This window comes from Carcharodon carcharias, chromosome 13 (assembly GCF_017639515.1).
Source record: "Carcharodon carcharias isolate sCarCar2 chromosome 13, sCarCar2.pri, whole genome shotgun sequence".
NCBI classification, from domain to species: domain Eukaryota; kingdom Metazoa; phylum Chordata; class Chondrichthyes; order Lamniformes; family Lamnidae; genus Carcharodon; species Carcharodon carcharias.
This window is the reverse complement of record NC_054479.1, coordinates 70,866,786-70,889,653: the sequence shown is the minus strand read 5'-3', so window position 1 is coordinate 70,889,653 and position 22,868 is coordinate 70,866,786. Positions and strand designations below refer to the sequence as shown.

The following is a 22,868-nucleotide window of genomic DNA, read 5'->3' as shown; positions in this document are numbered from 1 at the left end:
TAATGTCTTTCTCAAAATAGTACTTCAGTTTTGCCTTAATAGATTTGTAAACTACTTGCTTGTTCACTTTCCCATGGTGTGCTGTTCCAATAACCAGTGAACAAACATTTTCATAATACAAAAGCAAAAGACTGCAGATACTGGAAATCCAAAATAAAAGCAGAAAATGCTGGAAGTACTCAGCAGGTCTGGCAACATCTGTGGAGAGAGAAACAGAATTAATGTTTCAGTTTGATGATGTATTAGAGTATGGACTAGGTGTCTCAGTCTTGCAATATTTCCTTAACTTTGGTAAGACATGATGGTTACCTTGCAATTACACCATTGTTACAATAATAATTTAACTTATTGGTGCCAATGTGCCATCATACTTAGTCCAATTAACTCTATTGTGTGGCATATTTCAATGATCTCAATTATCCCCATTAATTATTCCCACTGGTAGCACATCCAGCAACAGCCCCGTAACTATCAGTGCTTCATCCTAGTCTTGTGCAGTTCAAAATTACTCTTCAAAATTTGGACCGGGATCAGATAAGACTGTGTGATAGCCCCTATACTATTTACAACCTACCTGATAGTGGCTGTATATCTCAACAAAGATCAACTGCCCTCTGATGTCAGTATTAAGTATTGTCTAGATGGAAAACTCTTTAATCTTAGTCATCTCTATGCCAAAACTAAACTAACCACCATACACATGCATGATCTACAGTTTGCAGATGATTGCAGTGTTGCCCACCCTGCACCAGATTTGCAAGCCCTCTCGATCTCTTCAATTCTGCATACAAGAAACTCAGCCTGTCCTTGAATGTTGCCAAACACAAAACTCATATATCAGCCCATACCTGGTCAGCCAAATATTTAACCTCCCATGTATGTCAAAGGAGAGAGTCTGGAAAATGTTAAACATTTCCCATACCTTGGCAGTCATCTCTCTTGAAATACCGCTATTAACGAGATCCAACAAGAGATCAGCCTTCTAAAAACTACAGCAGTGAGTGTTTGATAACAAAGACCACTGCAAGGCAACAAAAACTCCTAGTATGCAGAGCAGTTGTTGTCAACATACTCCTGTACTACAAAGAGATCTGGACTCTGAATCAGTGACACATAAGGTCGCAAGAGAAATTCCATCAGCAATGCCTCATTCATCAGCCGCATTCTCTGGATTCAATGGGAGGACCACTGAGCAAAGGCTAGTATCCTTCTTGAAGCCAGCTCCACAAGCATTCAGGCAAAACTCCTGAAAAATTGATGGACTGGACACTGTCTGGATGGCTAAAAAATGCCTCCCCGCCAGGCCCTGTTTTCTCAACTCTCAAATGGCCAGAGTTCCAGAGGAGGACAAAGAAAATGCTACAAAAACACCCTGTAGCTCTCCTTGAAGTGCAGTAGCATTGACATCAATAACTGGGAGGAGCTTGCTACCAATCGTTCAAAATGGCGACAACTTATCCACCAAGCTACATCATGCTTTAAGTCACAATAACGTAATGAATGAGACAGAGCGGCGGCAGAGAAGGAAAGAAAATATAGCAGATCCTGTACTCTGGACCCCACTGCCTCATGGGGCATTCTGTCCCATGTGTCCAAAGATCTGAGGGTTGAGAATGAAGACCCATGGCAGAAACTCATGACTCTGGGTAGACATCATCAATGATGATGATGCAGCTCAAGGCCAGCTCTCCAGGCACAACCTAAATTCAAAATGGCAGATTTTTTAATTGTACCTCTGGGAATTCTCAAATGAAGTGCCTGCAGCATGGAAATTTCACACCCACTTGTAATTTCATAGCTCAGTTCATAGCTTTCTCCCCTCCAATTTATAAGACTGTGGGTTAAAGCTCCAGAGATTTGAGAATATTATCTAGGCAAACACTCCAGTAGAGTCCTGCAATAGCAGAGATGCTGTCTTTTGGATGAAATGCTAAACCAACACCTTGTCTGAAATCTCAAGATCTTGTGGCACTATGTTGAAGAACATCGGGAGCACTTTTAGTGTCCTGGCCAATACTTATCCTTCAATCATTATCACTTGAGAAAATACTATCTAATCATTTTCTTGCATTGCTGTTTTTGGGATCTTGTGTGAAAATTGACTGCTGTTTTCCTACATTATCGCATTGACTACTAATCAGATTGGCTGCAAAGCATTTTGGGACATCCTGGGACCATAAATAGTGCTATTTCAATGCAAGTTCTTTACTGAAATTCTAGTGACAACACTGTAACCTGGGTATTGCAAAAACTCAGCAACTTTCTAGAAAGGCTTCGCTCTCTGGTAATGCACTGCATGCTGTGTCCCTCTTCTCAATTTATTTATTCCTATACCTAACAAGTTGGTTCTTATTTTGCAACAGATCTCAACTTTAAGATGATAATGAACCAAAGGCTGACCCCTCAAGGTAAAGTGTTTCATCAATTTTTATTTCCTGTTTAGTTAATTTTGTCTTTTCCAGGTCTTGGGGTTTACATGCCCAACACACACACAGCAACTATCAACAAAGCAAATAGAGTGCTGAGCTACATGTCTAAAACAGTAGATTAGAGGTCAGAGGAATTCATGATTTAACTCTTAAGGACTCCAGTCGGACCTCACCTAGAAAAGTGCATCCAGTTCAGGCTGTTGAGACATGAGGGAGATATTCAAATGCTGAAGAGAATGAAGAGAAGCATGGAGCTGATAAACAGCAACTGGAGTTACAAGAAAGGATTGGAGAAATTTGGGTTTTTCAGCTTGGAAAAGAAACAACTCAGTGGTAGTCTCCTGGAGACGTACAAGAGAGGGCAGGACCACTCTGGGATAACAAAGCATAATTGTAGAAACTGATGGTATGTCAGGAATATTTAATAATTATTTTGCATCAGTGTTTTGAAATGATTGGTGAAGACAGAGCGCTAGTTGTAATCAAGCAACGTATGGGTATGGAACAACTTAGCTGTAAGAGTAGATCATGAGATCTTAAGAAATAGAAGCAGATGTAGGCCATTCGGCCCTTCAAGCCAACTCCGCCAGTCAGTAGATTAAGGCTAATATGGCTGTGGCCTTAACTCCACTTTCCTGTCTGTCCTCCATAACTCTTGACTCCCTTGTCAACCTAAAATCTGATTAAATAAGCTTTGAATATATTCAATGACCCAGCCTCCACCACTTTTTGCGGAAGAAAATTTCAACGACCCAGAGAGAAGAAATTCCTCCCCATCTAAGTTTTAAATGGAAAGCCCCTTATTTTCAAATTGTCTCCTAGTTCTAGTTTCTCCCACAAGAGGAAACATCCTCTCATCATTTACCCTGTAGAGCCCTTCAGAATCTTTATATGTTTCAATAAGATCACCTCTTATTCTTCTAAACTCCAATGCATGTAGGCCCAATGTGCTCAACCTTTCCTCATAGGACAAACACTTCATCCCAGGAATCAGCCTAGTGAACCTTCCTCTGAACTGTTTCTAATGCAGTATATCCCTCCGTAAGGTGACCAAAACTGTACACAGTACTCAAGGTGGTTTCATCAATGCCCTGTACAGCTGAAGGAAGCCTTCCCTATGTTTATACTCCATCCCCTTGCAATAAAGGCTAACATTCCCTTTGCTTTCCTAATTACTTGCTGTATCTGCATGCTAACATTTTTGTGATTCATGTTCAAGGACACCCAGATCCCTCTGTACGGCAGCATTCTGCTTTTCTGTTTTTCCTGCCAAAGTGGACAATCTCACATTTTCCCACGAATCTGCCAGATTTTTTCCCACTCACTTAACTTATCTATATCCCTTTGCAGACTCTCTGTATCATCCTCAAAAATTGCTTCCCTTACCTGCCTTTGTATCTTCAGTAAATTTGTCTACAATATAGTTTGTCCCTTCATGCAAGTCATTAGTATAGATCGTAAATAGTTGGGACCCAAGCACTGATCCCTGTGGCACCCCACTAGTTACAGTTTGCCAACCTGAAAATGACCTACTTATCCTGACTCTGTTTCCTGTTAGTTTGCCAGTCCCCTATCAAGCTGTTATATTCCCCCTAACACCATTTACTTTCAGTTTTTTGCTAGTTTTCTCACATACTCCAATTTTTCCCTTATTATTATTTTAAGCCATCCCTTGCTGGTTTCTGAAATTTTCCCAATCTTTTGGCCTATCACTAATCTTTGCAGCATTGTACAACTTTTCTTTCAATTTGATACCATCCTTAACTTAGTTTGCCAGAGATGGTTCATCTTTCTTGTAAAGTGTTTCTTTCTCAATGGAGTATATCTTTGTTCAGGGTTATGAAATATCTTGTTAAATGTCTCCAACTGCTTCTCTACTATCTTACTTTTTAATCTATTTTCCCATTCCACTTTAGCCAACTCTGTCTTCATACCCTTATAATTGCCTTTATTTATGTCTAAGAACTAGTTTCAGACCCAAGTTCCTTACCCTCAAACTGAACGTGAAATTATACCATATTATTGTCACTCTTAGCTAGAGAAATCTTTACCATGAGGTCATTAATTAACCCTATGTCATTACACATTACCAGGTATAAAATAGCCCGTTTCCTGCTTGGTTCCAGAATGTATTGTTCTAAGGAACTGTCTTGAATACACTCAATACATTCCGAAAGGCTACTTTTCCCAATTTGATTCGTCAAATCAATATGGAGATTAAAATCTCTCACAATTATTGTTGTGCATTTCTTATAAACCCCCGTTACTTCCAGATTTATACTCTGTCCTACAATATAGTAAAGGAATTGGTTCTGAAAGGATTAGCAGAGTTCAAGATAAACAAGACATTGGCCCTGAAAGTTGCTGCACTCCAGACTGGTGAAAGAAGTCAGAGAGAAGATAGCAGAGACTCTGACTAAAATTGTTCAATGCTGTGGTGTGGGACTGTAGAGCAACCTGAGTTCAAGATGGCAGACGCCACAACTGACAAAAACTGACATCATGCTGAATTGAAAGATGATTAGACAGGAAATAAAGAGAGAAATGGATGTTGCTTGGACTAGATAAAGGTTGAAAGTGGTATACCCCAGGGCTCAATGTTGGAAATGGTACGCCCCAGGGCTCGCTGTTGGAAGTGGTACACCCCAGGGCCCGGTGTTGGAAGTGGTACATCCCAGGGCTCGGTGTTGGAAGTGGTACACCCCAGAGGACAGTGTTGGAAGTACTACACCCCAGGGCTCGGTGTAGGAAGTGGTACATCCCAGGGCTTGCTGTTGGAAGTGGTATACCCCAGAGATCAGTGTTGGAAGTGGTACGCCCCAGGGCTCGCTGTTGGAAGTGGTACACCCCAGGGCTCGCTGTTGGAAGTTGTACACCCCAGGGTTCGCTGTTGGAAGTGATACACCCCAGAGATCAGTGGTGGAAGTGGTACCCCCCCAGAGATCAGTGTTGGAAGTGGTACCCCCCCCAGAGATCAGTGTTGGAATGGTACACCCCAGGGCTCGCTGTTGGAAGTGGTACACCCCAGGGCTCGGTGTAGGATGTGGTACACCCCAGGACTCGCTGTTGGAAGTAGTACACCCCAGAGATCAGTGTTGGAAGTGGTACACCCTAGGGCTTGCTGTTGGAAGTGGTACACCTCAGGGTTTAGTGTTGGAAGTGGTATACGGTGGTGGTACTGTCACTGGACTGGTAATCTAGAGACCCAGGCTAATGCTCTGGGGATGTGAGTTCAAATCCCAGCATGGCAGTTGATGGAATTTAAATTCAATTAATAAATCTGAATATAAAGCTGGTCTCAGTAATAATGATCACGAAACTATCATCGATTGTAGAATCCCACCTGGTTCACTAATGTCCTTTAGGGAAGGAAATCTGCTGTCCTTACCCAGTCTGGCCTACATATGACTCCAGGCCCACAGCAATGTGGTTGACTCTTAACTGCCCTCTGAAATGGCTGAGCAAGCCACTCAGTTCAAGAGGCAATTAGGGGTGGGCAACAAACGCTGGCCTTGTCAGTGGCGTCCACATCCCATGAAAGATTATAAAAAAGTGATATATCCCAGGAGTATGTACTGGGAGTGATATACCCCAGGGGCAAGTGTTGAACGTGATATACCCCAGGGGTAAGTGTTGGAAGTGGTATTTCCCTGAGGTATGTGCTGGAAGTGATATACCCCAGGACTCGGTGCTGGATGTGATATATCTCTGAGTTACGTGCTGGGAGTGATATACCCCAGGGGTAAGTGTTGGGCTCATTTTTATTTTTCAGTATACAAACCTGATTTGGGCTTGGGTCGATGAGCTAAGGGCACAGATAGACACGTGGCAGCATGATGTCATCACCAAAACGAAAACTTGACTTAAGGAGGGGCAAAAATGGCAGCTCAACATCCCTGGATGAAGAGTTTTCAGGCAGGATAGAGAGGGGGATAAAAAAGGTGGGGTGTAGCATTATTGGTTAAAGAATCAATTACAGCTGTGAGGAGTGATGATATACTAAATTAATCATCAAATGAGGCCATATGGGTTGAGCTCAGAAATAAATGTACTATAGACCCCCAGATAGTGGAAGGGAGTTAGAAGAGCAAATATGTAGGCATATTTCTGAGTGCAAAAACAATAGGGCAGTAATCATTGGGGACTTCAGCTACCTTAATATCAATTGGGATACGAACAGTGTGAAGGGCACAGAAGGCACAAAATTCTTGAACTGCGTTTTAGAGAAGTTGTTAGCCAGAACGTAACAAGCCCAATGAGAGGGGGTGCAATTCTAAATTTCGTCTTAGGAAATGAAGCTGGGCAAGTGGATGAAGTAGCGGTCGGACCATTTTGGAGATAGTTACCATAATATAGTTAGATTTAGCATCATTGTGGAAAAGAACAAAGATAGAACAGGAGTAAAATTTCTAATTTTACAAAGCTGAGAGGTGAGCTGGGGAGAGTGGACTGGATACAGCTATTAGAAGGAAAAGCTGTGTCAAATCAGTGGGAAGCATTCAAAGGCGAGATTCTACAGGCACAGTATATACATGTCCACACAAAGAAAAAGGGTGGTACGGCCAAATCTAGTTATCCAGAAGCATGCAGACCAAGATAAAGCAGAAAAAGAACGCTTATGACAGTCACAAAAGACTTAACACTGTAGAAAGCCTAGAGGATTATAGAAAATACAGGGGTGAAGTAAAAATGGAAATTAGGAAAGCAAAGAGAGGGTATAAAATAATATTGGCAGGTAAAATCAAAGAAAATCCTAAGATGTTTTACCAGTACATTAAGAGCAAGAGGATAACTAAGGAAAAGATAGGGCCCATCAGAGATATATTTGGTAACTTGTGCATTGATGCTGAAGATGTGGGCAGGGTTCTCAATGAGTACTTTGTCTCTGTCTTCACTAAGGAGAGAGGTGATGCAGACATTCTAGTTAAAGAGGAGGAGTCTGAAATATTAGCTACAATAAGCATAGCAAGGTAGGAAGTACTGGGGGGACTGGCATCCTTGAAGGTGGATAAATCACCAGGGCCAGATAGATTGTATCCCAGGCTGTTGAATGAAGCCAGGGAGGAAATAGCAGATGCTCTGAATATCATTTCCAATCCTCACTAGATACAGGCAATGTCCCAGTGGATTGGAGGTCTGCGAATGTTGTACCATTATTTAAAAAGGGTGTGAGGGATAGGACAGAAAATTATAGGCTGGTCAGTTTGACTTCGATGGTGGGCAAGTTATTGGAAACAATTCCGAGAGACAGGATAAACTGTCACTTGGAAAGGCACAATTGATCAGGGATAGTCAGCATGGTTTTGTTCGGGTAAGATCATGTCTGTTATGACCGATGCAGTTGGTAAAGTGGAGTTATTTAAAATTCCCAAGGGGAAACTTTAAATAACTGTCATAACCTATAATTTTAAGTGTTATGTAATTTTAAGTGTTATTTTTTAAGTGTTAAATTCAGGAATCAGACCACCAGTTCTCCAGGCCTTACATTAAACTAATTGAAGCAGTTCATTAATTTACATAGGCTAAAATATATATATACATGACTACAAATTACTACTATCATAACTTTTAACAAATTCCCAAACTAATCTCCATTAAGGCAACAGCAACCCATAGACATAACCAAATACCAGGCAAAGCATTTTCACCTTATGAATTCAAAATGAGGTTCTTTTCACTGTGGAGCCAGTTGGAGGCTTACAGCTGCCTTTTGATCTCACATTGCGTCTGCTCTGCACACCCGAAAACTGCTGAAGTTATACCTACCACCACTGATTGAATTCAAATTCTCATTGTCTCACCAGCCTCTTTGAACTTCACCTTTTAACAATGAAACCCTTTCATAGTACCAATTTTATTAGTAACATAAACATATGGCTTGGTATCTGCTAAATAGGCGTCAAATTTTCACCCCACTTCTTGAATGCTCTATTCAAAAAATGCAAATGCACGCTATCTCTCTTCCATGTCAAAACTAGTACTGTCAGAACACCCAGACTAGCTGACTTTAATTCAATTAAGACACACCTGCAAACTAAACCTCTATTTTAAAAGAAATATATTTTCCAAAATATTAAATACATTAATAGCTTCATGACAGTGTCTTACTAACTTAATAGAATTTTTTTGAGGAAGTAACAAGGAGGATTGAAGGGGGTAGTGCAGTGGATGTTGTCTATATGGATTTCAGTAAGGCATTTGACAAGGTTCCACATGGCAGATTGGTCAGGAAAGTGAGATCCCATGGGATACAGGGAAAGGTGGCAAGTTGGATCCAAAATTGGCTCAGTGACAGCAAACAAAGGGCAGTGGTTGATGGACGTTTTTGCAAATGGAAAACAGTTTCCAATGGTGTTCCGCAGGGCTCAATGTTGGGGCCCTTGCTGTTTGTTGTATATATCAATGATTTGGACATAAATGTGGGAGGCATGATTGGGAAATTTGCAGATGACACACAAATTGGCAATGTAGTTGATAGTGAAGAGGATAACTGTCAACTCCAGAATGATATCAATGGTTTGGTTGAGTGGGCAGAGAAGTGGCAAATAGAACTCAATCTGGAAAAGCATGAAGTAATGCATTTGGGGAGGGCAAACAAAGCAAGGGAATACTCAATAAATGGGAAGTTATTGAGAGGGTTTGAGACCTTGTGGCGCATGTTCACTTGAAGGTGGCAGGACAGGTGGACAAGGTGGTCAAGAAAGCAAATGGAATGCTTTCCTTTATTGGGTGAGGTATTGAATACAAAAGCAGGTATGTAATGATGGAACTGCATAAAACAGTGGTTAGGCCACAGCTAAAATTTTGCGTATAGTACTGGTCACCATATTACAGGGAAGTTATAATTGTTCTGAAGACAGTGCAGAGGAGATTTACAAGAATGTTGCCAGGGCTTGAACATTGCAACTGTGAGGAGAGATTGGATAGGCTAGGGTTGTTTTCCTTAGAATAGAGGAGGCTAAGGGGTGAACTAATTGAGGTGTACAAAATTATCAGGGGTCTCAAAAGGGTAGACAGGAAAGACTTGTTTCCCCTAGCTGAGAGGTCAGTTACCAGGGGGCATAGATTTAAGGTGATTAGTAGAAAGATTAGAGGGGACATGAGGGAAAACCTTTTCACCCAGAGGGTAGTGGGTGTCTGGAATTCGCTTCCTAAGTTGGTGGCTCAGCCTGAAACGCTCAACTCATTTAAAAGGTACCTGGATCTGCATCTGAAGTATTGTAACCTGCAAGGCTATGGACCAGGGACTGAAAAGTGAGATTAAAATGAGTGGCCAGTTTCGTATTTCTCTTTTTTGGCTGGCGCAAACATGATGGGCTGAATGGCCTCTTTCTGCACCGTAACTTTTCTATGGTCTGGGGAATGCACTCTCAGTTGACCCATAACAAAAGGAAGAAACTTGTCAAACTGAGGAGGAATGTAAAAGAATCCAGGAAAACATGGGCAAAGGTAGGTGGATAACTGGGAGATCATACCTTTTTGGGGAAAACACAAGGATTGGGTTTATATATATGACGTATAATCTATTGCACCTTTTAAAGGAAATTTGGATAAATATTTGCAGCAGAGAAAGATGTATAGCTTTGAGGAAATTACAGAGCAATGGGACTATTTTTGGATTGTTTTTAGTAAAGATCCAGCACAAATATAATGGGCTGAATGAGCTCTTGCTTTGTTTTATGTTTCAGCAGGGAGTTCATCGTGTATTAGTCCAAATGGTTCATTCACAGCTACTGCCCAATTGAGTTGCAGAGATCATTCTACAGGTAAATATGCCACCTTCATCTCCTTTTGTAGGTTAATTCTCATCCAACAACTCAAAAGCTGTTTCGCCAATTTCAATGTGTGCTAAAGGCTGCATCTCTACAGCACACTCAACAGCCAAAGCACAGGAGCTGCATGATCACAAAGCAGGTGGGAAACTGGAGTTGAAGCCCAAGATCAGCCATGATTGCATTGAATGGCAGAGCAGGCTCGACAGGCCATGTGGTCTACTCCTCCTCCTATTTCTTATGTGTTCTTCTCTTACTCCAATGTGGTTATAAGGGTGTAGAGATCCTTCAGTTACCTCTAGTAGCTCTTTAATCTATCCTGTGTTCCAATATAATGTACACGGGAGAGTCTATTATAACTGCCCTACCTGTCTGAGAGCAGGATATTAAACAGCTGTATTGAACAGGTGCAAAAGCAATATACTGTGGATTTATACATGATGGTGAGAGATTCAATTTTCATTTTAACCTCATTTCCCTTCACACTATTAGCTTGCTATTTTCCAGTTTGTGCCTCTGAGAATTGAACCTTTCAGGATCATGTGCAATTTTCCTGCTTCAGTTCTGATATTGCCCTTCATAACCAAGTTATAACCATCATCTCACTCTCCAAATCAGCATTTATTTTCAATTGATAGGTGGTGTTGGTCCAGGAGTCCGTGTTATTGATGTAAAAGCAAAAAACTGGGGATGCTGGAAATCCAAAACAAAAATAAAAATACCTGGAAAAACTCAGCAGATCTGACGTGTTATTGATGTGTTTATTGTTACACAGAAAGTTGAACAATTGTGAATTAATCAGACAAAGCAATTCAGAAATCTGTAATAACATGGCCAGTATATAATTAAATTGAATGAAATTACTACAGCAGTGAGTATACTTCAGAAGTATTTAATTGGCTGTAAAGTGCTTTGGGACATCCTGAGGTCATGAAAGGTACCATATAAATGCAAGTCTTTAACTGCAAACCATATAAGATCGAGTGAATAACAAGGCTGCATAACCCATTCGAGAGGCTGATAATTCCCCTAGAGTACATTAAAAACTGGCAACTAACTTCAGTCCTGGGCATTCACACAATGGATTTGGCATTGCTACATGCTGGCTTATCAATAATGGGTTTCAGTAATTGCAGGAAATCACACGGAGTTGTAGAAATATGAAGAGCCTTTGTTGAAGTTACCTGAAGCTTCAGGTTGTGTTATTTTTGTTTAATGTTTATTAAAACATATTATCTATGAAGTTTTAATTTAATTTCATTAATTTTTATGGTTGATTGAAGTCTTGACTGTACATTCTACTAGTAGATATGAGTGTTACAAGTTTGGACCTAACTTTAGCTATTCCCTTGGATAGTCCCATAAGTGGCCTCCCTAGGGATGTGCCTTTACTGTCCAGTGTCTAACTATATAATTGTACAACCCAGGGGTGTAACAAAAGTACTTCCTAACGATCTGAGCTGAATATTCATACCTTTCTCGCACCTAGTCTCTCCGATAGTTTCAAAGATAGGCAGAAAAAGTGTGGTCAAATACAAATCATTAAGATGCTTTATTTTGTAGGGAGTGATAATGCAGCTTAACTGTTATATTCACACTCACTGAATTCCAGTCAGTTCATTTTTGTATAATAATACAAAACAATGAACATGCTACAATTCCCTGCATCAGTGAATCATCCTACTTGACTTAAACAAAATAACCTTTAATTGCTTTCCTGCTTCTAATATATTGTCACTGCCTTGACCCACTGCAGCCCATGTAACTTATGTATATCGACAATACCTTATTTTTCTGCAGTGGTTTAATACAACAGAGTGGCTTGTGAGGCCATTTCAGGGGGCAGTTAAGAGTCAGCCAGATTGCTATGGGTATAAAATCACATGCCGGTTTGACAGGGTAAGGTAGGCAGACTTCTTTCCCTATATGACATTAGAATCAATAAAACGGCATTTGATTATCAACAACATTTTAAAAATATTTTTATAATAAGTAAATAAGAGGGATGAGGTCCTGCATCAAGGATTCAGGGAGTTAGGCAGTAGACTAAAAAGCAAGACCTCTCGGGTTATAATCTCAGGATTACTCCCAGTGCCACATGCTCGCGAGCTCAGAAATAGAATAGCGCCGATGAATATGTGGCTTAAGAGTTGTTGCAGGATGGAGGGTTTTAGATTCTTGGATCACTGGGACCATTTCTGGGGAAGGTGAGACCTGTACAAGCGGGATGGTCTACATCTGAACCAGAGTGGGACTAACATCCTTGCGGGCGGGTTTGCTAGTGCTGTTGGGAGGAGTTTAAACTAATTTGGCAGAGGGAAGGGACACAGAATGTTAGCAGAATAGGGACACATCATAATACAGTAAAACAATCAAGTTAGAGGGAGTACAGCTGCATTAAGTTTCAAGGGAGTAAGGCAAGGCTGGATGGTCTCTACTTTAATGCCAGGAGTAATCCAGGTAAAACAGATGAGTTAAGGGTGAGGATTGACACGTTGAATTATGATATAGTAGCCATCACTGGGATGTGGTTGAAGGAAGGGCAGGATTGGCAGCTCAACATTCCGGGATATAGACTCTTCAGGCGAGACAGGGGAGGAGGTAAAAGAGGAGGAGGCGTTGCATTATTAGTTAAGGAGTCAGTTACTGCAGTAAGGAGAGATGATATCTTGGAGGGGGCATTGAATGAAGCTTTGTGGGTAGAGCTTAGGAATAAAAAAGGGGAAACCACATTATTAGGTGTTTATTATAGACCCCAGATAGTCAGTGGGAAATTGAGGAGCAAATATGTGCACAATTCGTGGACGTGTGTAAAAACAATAACAATAGGGTAATTATATTAGGTGATTTCAACTTTCCCAACATTAATTGGGATAGATATAGTGTTAAGGGCTTGGATGGAGTGGATTTCTTGAAATGTGTACAGGGGAACTTTTTAGGTCAATATGCAGAGGGTCCAACAAGGGACGGTACATTGCTGGACCTAATTCTGGGGAATGAAGCCGGACAGGTGGCTGAGGTGGTGGTGGGTGAGCATTTTAGCGATAGCGACCACAACATGGTACAGTTTAAGTTTGTTATGGACAAAGAAATAGACAAGTTGCAAAAAAATGTTTTGGATTGGGGAAGAGTGGATTTTAGTAAAATAAGGCAGGATCTGGCCAAGGTAGACTGGAAACAGTTACTTGTAGGGAGATCTACAAAGGAACAGTGGGGGGTGTTCAAAAAGGACATGGGGAGGGTATAGGCTCAACATGTTCCCTCTAGGGTGATAGGAAGGAGTAACAAGCCCAGAGAACCATGGATGCCAGAGATATTCAGAAGGAAAAGAGAGGCTTTTAGCAGGTATAAGGGAAGCAAATCAGCAGAGGCATTAGTGGAGTACAGAAAGTGCAGGGTGGAGCTTAAGAAAGAAATTAGGAGAGCAAAGAGGGGATATGAGAAAGCTCTGGCTGGTAAAAGTAGGGAAAATCCCAAGATATTCTATAAGTATATCAATGGGAAGAGGATAACCAGGGAAAAAGTAGGGCCCATAAGGGACCAAGGGGGCAATCTATGAGTGGAGCCAGAGGACATCGCTAGAGTGTTGAATGAATAATTCACATCTGTCTTCACCCAAGAGAATGAGGATGAAAGTATCGGGGAGAGAGACTGCGAGGTTCTTAGCAAATTGATATAGGGAGTGACAAGGTATTGGAGGTGTTGGCAGGCTTAAAAGTGGACAAATCTCCAGGTCCAGATGATTTGTGTCCCAGACTGCTGAGGGAGGCAAGGGAGGAGATCGCAGGGGCTCTGACCCGAATTTTTAATTCCTCTCTGGCCACGGGGGGAGGTGCCAGAGGACTGGAGAACAGCTAATGTGGTTCTGCTATTTAAGAAGGGTTTAAGAATAAGCAAAGGAGCTACAGGCCAGTGAGTCTCACGCTAGTGGTAGGGAAACTATTGGAGAAAGTTCTGAAGGAGAGTATCTATCTCCACTTGGAGAGGCAAGGTTTGATTAGGGAAAGTCAGCATGGCTTTGTCAGAGGGAGGTCATGCCTAACAAATTTGATTGAATTTTTTGAGGAGGTGACCAGGTCTGTAGATGAGGGTAGTGCAGTTGATGTAGTTTATATGGATTTCAGCAAAGCCTTTGACAAGGTCCCACATGGGAGACTTATAAAGAAGGCAAATGCACATGGGATACGGGGTAATTTGATAAGGTGGATTCAAAATTGGCTTAGTTGTAGGAGACAGAGGGTGATGACAGAAGGATGCTTTAGTGACTGGAAGCCAGCGTCCAGTGGCCTATCACAGGATCTGTGTTCGGTCCCCTATTATTTGTCATTTATATAGACAACATAGATGACTATGTGGGGGGTAGGATTAGTAAGTTTGGTTAACAGTGAGGTTGAGTGTCTTGGGCAACAGGAAGATATAGACGGGATGGTCAAATGGGCAGATAAGTGGCAGATGGAATTTAACCCTGAAAAGTGTGAGGTGATACACTTTGGAAGAAGTAATTTGACAAGGAAGCATTCAATGAATGGCATGACACTAGGAAGTTCTGAGGAACAAAGGGACCTTGGCGTGTGTGTCCATAGATCTCTGAAGGTGGAAGGGCATGTTAGTGGAGTGGTGAAAAAAGCATATGGGACACTTGCCTTTTTCAATCGAGGCATAGATTACAAAAGTAGGGAGGTCACGTTGGAGTTGTATAGAACCTTAGCGAAGCCACAGCTGGAGGAGTGTGAGCAGTTCTGGTCACCACATTATAGGAAGGATGTGATTGCACTGGAGGGGGTGCAGAGGAGATTCACCAGGATGTTGCCTGGGAGGAAACACTTAAGTTATGAAGAGAGGTTGGATAGACTTGGGTTGTTTTCGTTGGATCAGAGAAGACTGAGAGGCGACCTGATCGAGGTGTACAAGATTATGAGAGGCATGGACAGGGTGGATAGGGAGCAGCTGTTCCCCTTACTTGAAGGGTCAGTCACAAGGGGGAATAAGTTCAAGGTGAGGGGCAGGAGGTTTAGAGAGGATGTGAGGAAAAACATTTTTACCCAGAGGCTGGAATGCACTGCCTGGGAGGGTGGTGGAGACAGGTTGCCTTACATCCTTTAAAAAGTACCTGGATGAGCACTTGGCACTTCATAACATTGAAGACTATGGGCCAAGTGCTGGTAAATGGGATTAGGTAGGTAGGCCAGGTGTTTCTCATGTGTCGGTGCAGACTTGATGGGTCGAAAGGCCTCTTCTGCACTGTGATTCTGTGATTCTAATCCTCCCCTAGGCCTCTGTTGGACCAGATTAGCTTCATTGCTACCTATTTGAAATAGCATGACTGACTGTCTTTTAATCTTGCTGTCCTTCACAACCTTAAGACGGGGCTTATGCCAGGTACCCACAGCCGCGTGCCCAAGACCTCCCACCATAATGGATGTGAGGTGTTTATTGATGGCTAAGTCAGGCTAATAAATTGCTTATTATTTGTAATCTTTGAGGAAACTATGTCAAAACCTAAGATAAAAGCAAAATACTGCGGATGCTGGAAATCTGAAACAAAAACAATAATTGCTGGAAAAACTCAGGTCTGACAGCATCTGTGGAGAGAAAGACAGAGTTAATGTTTCGAGTCCGTATGACTTCTTCAGAACTAAAGAGAAGTAAAAATGTGGTGAAATATGTACTGTTTAAGTGGGGTGGGACAGGTGAAGCTGGAAAGAAGGCCAGCAATAGGTGGGGGCAAAGGAGAAATTGCGAAAGATGTCATAAACAAAAGGTCGAGGGTTGTTGATAGTGGCGATACTGGCTAAAGGAGGTGCTAAGAGTAGAAAGCAGGATGAGCAAGTGACAGATGGCTCTAGTGGGGGTGTGATTGGGGGAGGGGACAGCATGGGAGAAAAGATTGAAATAGACTAAAAGGTGGGGATAAGACAATGAATGGAAATAAATTTTTAAAAAAATAATAGAAATAGGGAAAAAATATAAAAATTAAAAAATTAATATTTGAAAAAAAAGGGATCAAAAAGGTATGAGGATGGAGGGAGAGAGATTATGATCTGGAGGAAACGGTCCCTATGGAATGCTGACAACGGGGGGGGGAGTGAAGGGAAGATTGCTTGGTTGTGGCATCATGCTGGAGTTGGCAGAAATGGCGGAGGATGATCTTTTGAATGCCGAGGCTGGTGGGTTGAAAAGTGAGGACAATAACCCTATCATGGTTCTGGGAGGGAGAGGAAGGTGTGAGGGCGGGAGATGGGTCGGACACCATGTCACCGTTGTAATGTCACCATTTAGCACCTCCTTTAGCCAGTATCACCACCATCAACACCCCTCGACCTTTTGTTTATGACATCTTTCACAAATTCTCCTTTGCCTCCACCTATTGCTGGCCTTCTATCCAGCTTCACCTGTCCCACCCCCCTTAAACAGTATATATTTCACCACATTTTTACTTCTCTTTAGTTCTGAAGAAGAGTCATACGGACTCAAAACGTTAACTCTGTCTTTCTCTCCTCAGATGCTGTCAGACTTGCTGAATTTTCCAGCAATTTTTGGTTTTGTTAACGTCAAAACCTAGCTTGTTAGCATTTTAACCGCCTGGTCACCTTGCAAATCAATGTAGTTTTTTAAAAATAGTGAATACACTATACATTAATGTGTAATCCTCAAAGGCAACTTTTTCCCAAAGTACTTTCTGTGGGAAAATAGTTAAAATTTCAAAATGTGACAGGACACAGCTCATTCTCTGACCCAGACTCGAGTGTAAACCCATCCTTACAGCAATACAAGTCAATCCCTTTGAATGGAAACCAACAATCTGTAGCTTAAACTATCAAGCCACTTTTAGTTGTCAGTCCCATTTTTGTATGGTGTTACATTTAGTTCTACTCCATGATAATTTGCTATGATCTATAATAAATAGATTGTTTTTACTAATTAACTTGTAAAAGATCACTACTCCCTTCATCTTCGATTAAGAGTATAGTTCACCAGTTTGAGGATTTGGGCAGTAAATCCTATTGAGGCCTCTGATAATCCTGCAACTGATTTCATTGTTTTCTTGTTGTAGGTAGAAAGCATTCTCAGAAAAGTAGCCAGCGTCGAGCTGTACTGCAGGAAGATCGGGTCAAGGAGCAAAGGACTGCACTGAAAGAGCCACAGAAGCACAGCTCTGCTCGCCGTAAGCTCTCCACAGAGGCAGCTAACAGAAGGTACAGTGTTGCAGAGTGCAAGAGGTTCCCCTATCCTGCAAACTGTCCAGCTCTCTTGTCCCACAATGAACCCCTGCAGTTAGTTATACTAAGTTCAGGGTGGACTACATTGAGATTGAAACATTCCCATCCTTTATTGTATCAAACTTCATACTGAGAATTGGAGATTTGCAAAACCACCTGGATCCTAATCGTGATATAAATATTGGGGTTTGTCCAACAGTATGCTGAAATGACAACCAAGTTAAGCACAGCCTTAGGAAAAGCTAGGATCCACAGTGGGTTAGACACTTCTGGGTCTGAGTTCAAATCTAACTGATTGATGGGATGAAAATCTCCTTCACCTGCTAGCTGTAAGGGTCCTATGTAAAATTAGTTTGGCCAGACTCACTTGTGTTCTTGGTAGAGATGGGTCTGCAGCATAAACCACTGAATGATTTGACACTGGCATCCTTACCCAGAGAGGCTGGCATAGGGAATGTTATTTTTTAAATATAAAGTCCTACTGTGTTGTAGGAGGGATCCTTCTGAGGTTGGGACTGAGTTATTTTGTTGGGCAGAATAGAAGGAGCTTTACTGTGCATCAGATGAGCACTCTGTACTGCATCAATGTGGAACATCTTTCCCTATTTACCACGCCTGGCATCCTTAGACCTATCTGAATGAGATTGTTAAATTAAGGTCAGTTTTGTGCTGAGGCCACAAAGAAAAGATTTGAGAACAACCTAAAATAACTTCGTATAAGCTCATTTGTCTGGATGAGATTTGAACTCAGAGCTCGGTGGTGAATGGCCCATGTTGAGCCTAATAACACTCGCCAACCCCTGCAAATTCAAATTTCCTAACGCCTGTAGATAAAATTTGAAAAGGTAAAATTTCTCCAAGGCAAACTGTGCTTCAGACCAACAGTGATTCATCTATTATAGGAGCAGTGGGACTGAAGCCTCCCAGCAATCCAGTTCGGTATTACCTGTGCTGACTCTTCAACCAGAATTGGATGAGGCACAGATGTTCATTATATCGCTCACTCCCCTTTTGATCCAGATTGATCCTTCTGGGTCACCTCGGGCTCCGACATTGCAGGAATGTGCCATCATCGTCCGACACTTGCACAACACCAGCAGCTTACAGTCTCAGGAGGTAAGAATGTCATATTTTATGAGCTTTTCAACATGACATTCTCCTTGGGCTTGGTATCGCTGCACTCTCTTGTTAGAGAACTCCATGGCACTGCGACTCAGAGTGCACCTATACCTTCCACCTTGGTATCAGCAGCTAACTGGAGTAAATCACGTTGTACCACATGATCTGCTCATTTTCAGTAGACTGATCACTATTACACTGAGGCTCAGACTGTAAACTAGCAGACAATTTAACTGTAAACAGGTAAATGAATAGTAATTACAAACTTTGCAATTTTACTAAAATATCAACATCTATGGTTAACTCATCAGATGGGGATTGAGGCTGGGATGCCTAGTAAGACTTGTTTTACCAACTAGGCCATCAGGGCTTTTATTATTTGTTAAGAAGAGAGACATGTTGTCAAAGCTTTTCATCTTGCACTTATCAGGACAAACACAAGAATGCCAAATTTCAAATGAGCTCAACAGTTTATGTTAAGCAAGTATAAATTGTTGTGATTGTTTGAAATTTGGCATTCTTGCGTTTGTCCTGATGAATGCAAGATGAAAAACTGACAACATGTCTCTCTTTTCAGCATTATTCAAGTTCTGTACTACCAAGCAACTATATTATAATTATATAATGTTGCATAATATTGTGTTACAATATTAGTTCATGTAGCAACAGTGTAGTCTCACTGAACTAGTTACATTAGCATCGTCCAAACTTAAAGCCTCTTCTAGATGCTTTACAAATGACCTACACTGGAAGACAAGATGACAGCAGGTACCCAGGGACAGGGAATGAAAAAGCATGCGCTAGCCTCTGACTCTCTTCCTGCATTGATTACCCCACTGTTTATATAATCATCCACATTCAATGGTCTCTCTTAGCTCCTACGTTTGAAGACGAGTTTGAAAGATCTGCTGTACTCCAACAAATGGACCCCGGATGCCTACCTCCTCGCCAAGGCTTACCTCGCTGACCTGAGCCAGTGAGTGGAGGGAATGTTTATTACAGTCTTGTGGGAAGTACAATACTGTTTCGTAACTGAAGTAGGAATAGAGGGAGACTCCCTAGGGATCAATTAGAGCAAATGAGAATCGATTCATGGCTGTTATACTGCACATGTAATTTTTCAATCCTTAAATGTTATTTTCTATAGGTTAGAACGTTGCCTATTTTTTACACTTTCTGAATCAGAGAGATACCCGTGGTGCGTCAAATCACTGCCAATTTTTGATTGGATACAGAATTTAACCAATCCTGAAATAGCTTATATTATCAGGTTACTCTTAGTTTCAGCGAGAATTCTGTAAAAGTCTCTAGAATGCATTTTGGTTCCCTGCAGCCAGGGAATCCATATGTATTAAAACGGAAAATGCTGGAAAAGCTCAGCAGGTCTGACAGCATCTGGGGAGAGAGAAACAGAGTTAATGTTTCGAGTCCACACAACTTCTTCAGAGCTAAAAAGAAGTAGAAATGTGATGGAATTTATACTGTTTAAGGGGGGTGGAGCAGGTGAAGCAGGATAGAAGGTCAGCGATAGGTGGGGGCTAAGGAGAGATTGACAAAGATGTCACGGATGCAAGACGAAGGGAATGTTAATTGTAGTGGTGAAGACCAAGGGTGCTGCTGCTAGCAGCATAAAGGTAAGAAAGCAGAATGTGTTAATAGCAGAGCAAGGGTCAGCGCTCTGTGAAAGAACAACATAGAACAAGAGACAGATAGCCCTTTTGGGGGGTGGGGGAGGTGGCATTGGTTGGGGGAAAAGGATTTAAAAAGGGGATGAAAAGGGGGGATAAAAAAGGATAAAACAATGAATGAATGAAAATGAAAATAAATAAATAACAATACATTTTTTAAAAAAGGGATTAAAAAAGGAGTGAAGATAGAGGAGAGACTTCATGGTCTGAAGTTGTTGAACTCAATGTTAAGTCTGGAAGGCTGCAAAGTGCCTGATCGGAAGATGAGGTGCTGTTCCTTCAGTTTGCATTGAGCTTCACTGGAACAGTGCAGCAAGCCAAGGACAGACATGTGGACATGAGAGCAGGGTGGTGTGTTGAAATGGCAAACGACAGGGAGGCCTAGGTCGTGCTTGTGGACTGAGCGAAGGTGTTCCGCAAAACAGTTACCCAGTCTATGTTTGGTCTTCCCAATATAGAGGAGACCGCATTGGGAGCAGCGAATGCAGTAGACCAAATTGAAGAAGGTGCAAGTGAAGCGCTACTTCACCTAAAAGGAGTGTTTGGGGCCTTGGATGGTGAGGAGGGAGGAGGTAAAGGGGCAGGTTACACATTCTGCGATTGCGTGGGAGGGTGCTTGTAGGGAGGAAATGAGGTATTGGGGGTGATATGGAGTGGACCAGGGTGTCACAGAAGGAATGGTCCCTACAGAATGCTGACAAGGGGAGTGAAAGGAAGATGTGTTTGGTGGCGGCATCATGCCGGAGTTGGTAGAAATGGCAGAGGAGGATCCTTTGAATGTGGAGTCCGGTGAGGTGAAAAATGAGGACAAGGGGGACCCTATCATGGTTCTGGGAGGGAAGGAAAGGGGTGAGGGCAGAGGCGCGGGAGATGGCTCAGACACAGTTGAGGGCCCTGTCGTACAGTGGGAGGGAAACCTTTTTGAAGGAAGACATGTCAGGGGTACCATTTTGGAAAGTGGCCTCATCGGGACAGATGCAACAGAGGCGGAAGAACTGAGAAAATGGGATGGAGTCCTTACAGGAAGTAGGGTGTGAGGAGCTGTGGTCAATGTAGCGGTGGGAATCGGTGGACTTGTAGTGAATATCAGTGGACAGTCTATCACCAGAAATTGAGACAGAGAGGTCAAGGAAGAGAAGTGTCAGAGATGCACTATGTGAAGGCGATAGAGGGGTGGAAATTGGAAGCAAAATTGATAACTTTTTCCACAAGAGCATGAAGCAACACTGATACAGTCTTCCATGAACCAAAAAAAGAGTGGTGGGAGAGGGCCTGAGTAAGACTGGAACAAAGAATGTTCCACATATCCCATTAAGAGACATGCATAACGGGGGCCCAAGTGGGTTCACATACCTTTTATTTGGAGGTAGTGAGACAGGTTTAAAGAGAAATTGTTCAGTGAGAGAACAGGTTCCACCATATGGAGGAGAGTGGTGGTGGATGGAGATTGTTCGGGCTTTTGTTCAAGGAAGAAGCAAAGAGCCCTCAGACCATCCTGGTGGGAGACTGAGGTTTAGGGATTGGATGTCCATGGTGAAGAGGAGGTGGTTAGGGCCAGGGAACTAGAAATTGTTGATATGATGTAAGGCATCAGAGGAATTGCAGATATAAGTGGGAAGAGACTGGGTGAGTTCCGTGGGGCAGGAACTGGCTGACACAATGAGTCTTCTGGGACAGTCCTGTTCCTGTTTGTGGATTTTGGAAGGGGGTAGAAGTGGGCTGTGCGGGGTTGGGAGATTATGAGGTTGAAAGCTGTGGAGGAAGATCTCCAGAGGAGATGAGGTCAGTGACAGTCCTGGAAACAATGGCTTGATGTTTGGTGGTGGGGGTCATGGCCTAGGTCATATGTATGTTTGGTGGGAGGCCACATAATGGTCAGAGCCAAGCTCTTGTAATGTGTTATGCAAAAAGAAAATAATTAGGATTATTTGTCCTCAATAAGAGCAGTTCAGGGTGGAATACTATGAAATAATAAGGTATATGAAACAGTCCAAGGCAAGGGATCATCTCAAGGTTTAACTTTGTGTTTGTTTTCCCTCTCAGAGAACGGGATGTGGTGCAACTGCCTAAAGTGCCCTTGAAAGAACGACCTAAAAAACTGTAAGTTTACTGAGCATTTTAGTGTTAACCTGCATCCTTCGCTTGTGCACTGACAAACAACGAAAGCTGTAAAATATCACTTGAGAAAGAGGCAGATTTCCCATTAGGCAGATTTCCCATTTCACTGATCACAGTCGTAGCTAACTCAGACAGGGCAGATTAATACAACCAAGGGAATTGAAGGGCTAGGATGAAACGCTTTCAGTGATGATGCACAGCCTGGAACAGAAGATGTATGCCTTGAGTACAGCCTGATTCTAAGTATACTGGAGGCTGTATTTCTGATCCAGAAAGCATGAACAACAAAGGAGTTTGATAATCTGGGGAATGAAGAGGTTGGAGGAGCTGTCATATGGTGTCTGCTCTTGTATATTGGAATGTGAGGCCCTACTTCCCACCTGCAGTCCTCCCATGTACAGCGATCCTGCTCCCTCGCAGCCCTTACAGAGCTCCCACCCCGATGCCTCTCTAGTGTTTGGTGCCCATTGAGCTCCTCCCATTAAAATTTCAGCACACACAATTATTTTTGGAGCTCCCCTC

At 42.2% G+C, this 22,868-nt stretch overlaps 1 protein-coding gene across 1 annotated transcript in view; it reads left to right on the top strand.

Annotated features, from left to right (window-relative positions):
- si:ch211-222n4.2 (uncharacterized protein LOC101885505 homolog) overlaps positions 1-22,868 on the top strand; it is a 43,059-nt gene that overhangs the window by 7,129 nt on the left and 13,062 nt on the right. Inside the window, exons 2-7 of the mRNA XM_041203372.1 lie at positions 2,364-2,408; positions 10,118-10,195; positions 17,256-17,397; positions 18,324-18,537; positions 19,416-19,516; positions 22,272-22,328. Coding sequence (XP_041059306.1) covers positions 2,364-2,408; positions 10,118-10,195; positions 17,256-17,397; positions 18,324-18,537; positions 19,416-19,516; positions 22,272-22,328 — 637 coding nt within the window. The remainder of the gene's footprint in view (positions 1-2,363; positions 2,409-10,117; positions 10,196-17,255; positions 17,398-18,323; positions 18,538-19,415; positions 19,517-22,271; positions 22,329-22,868) is intronic.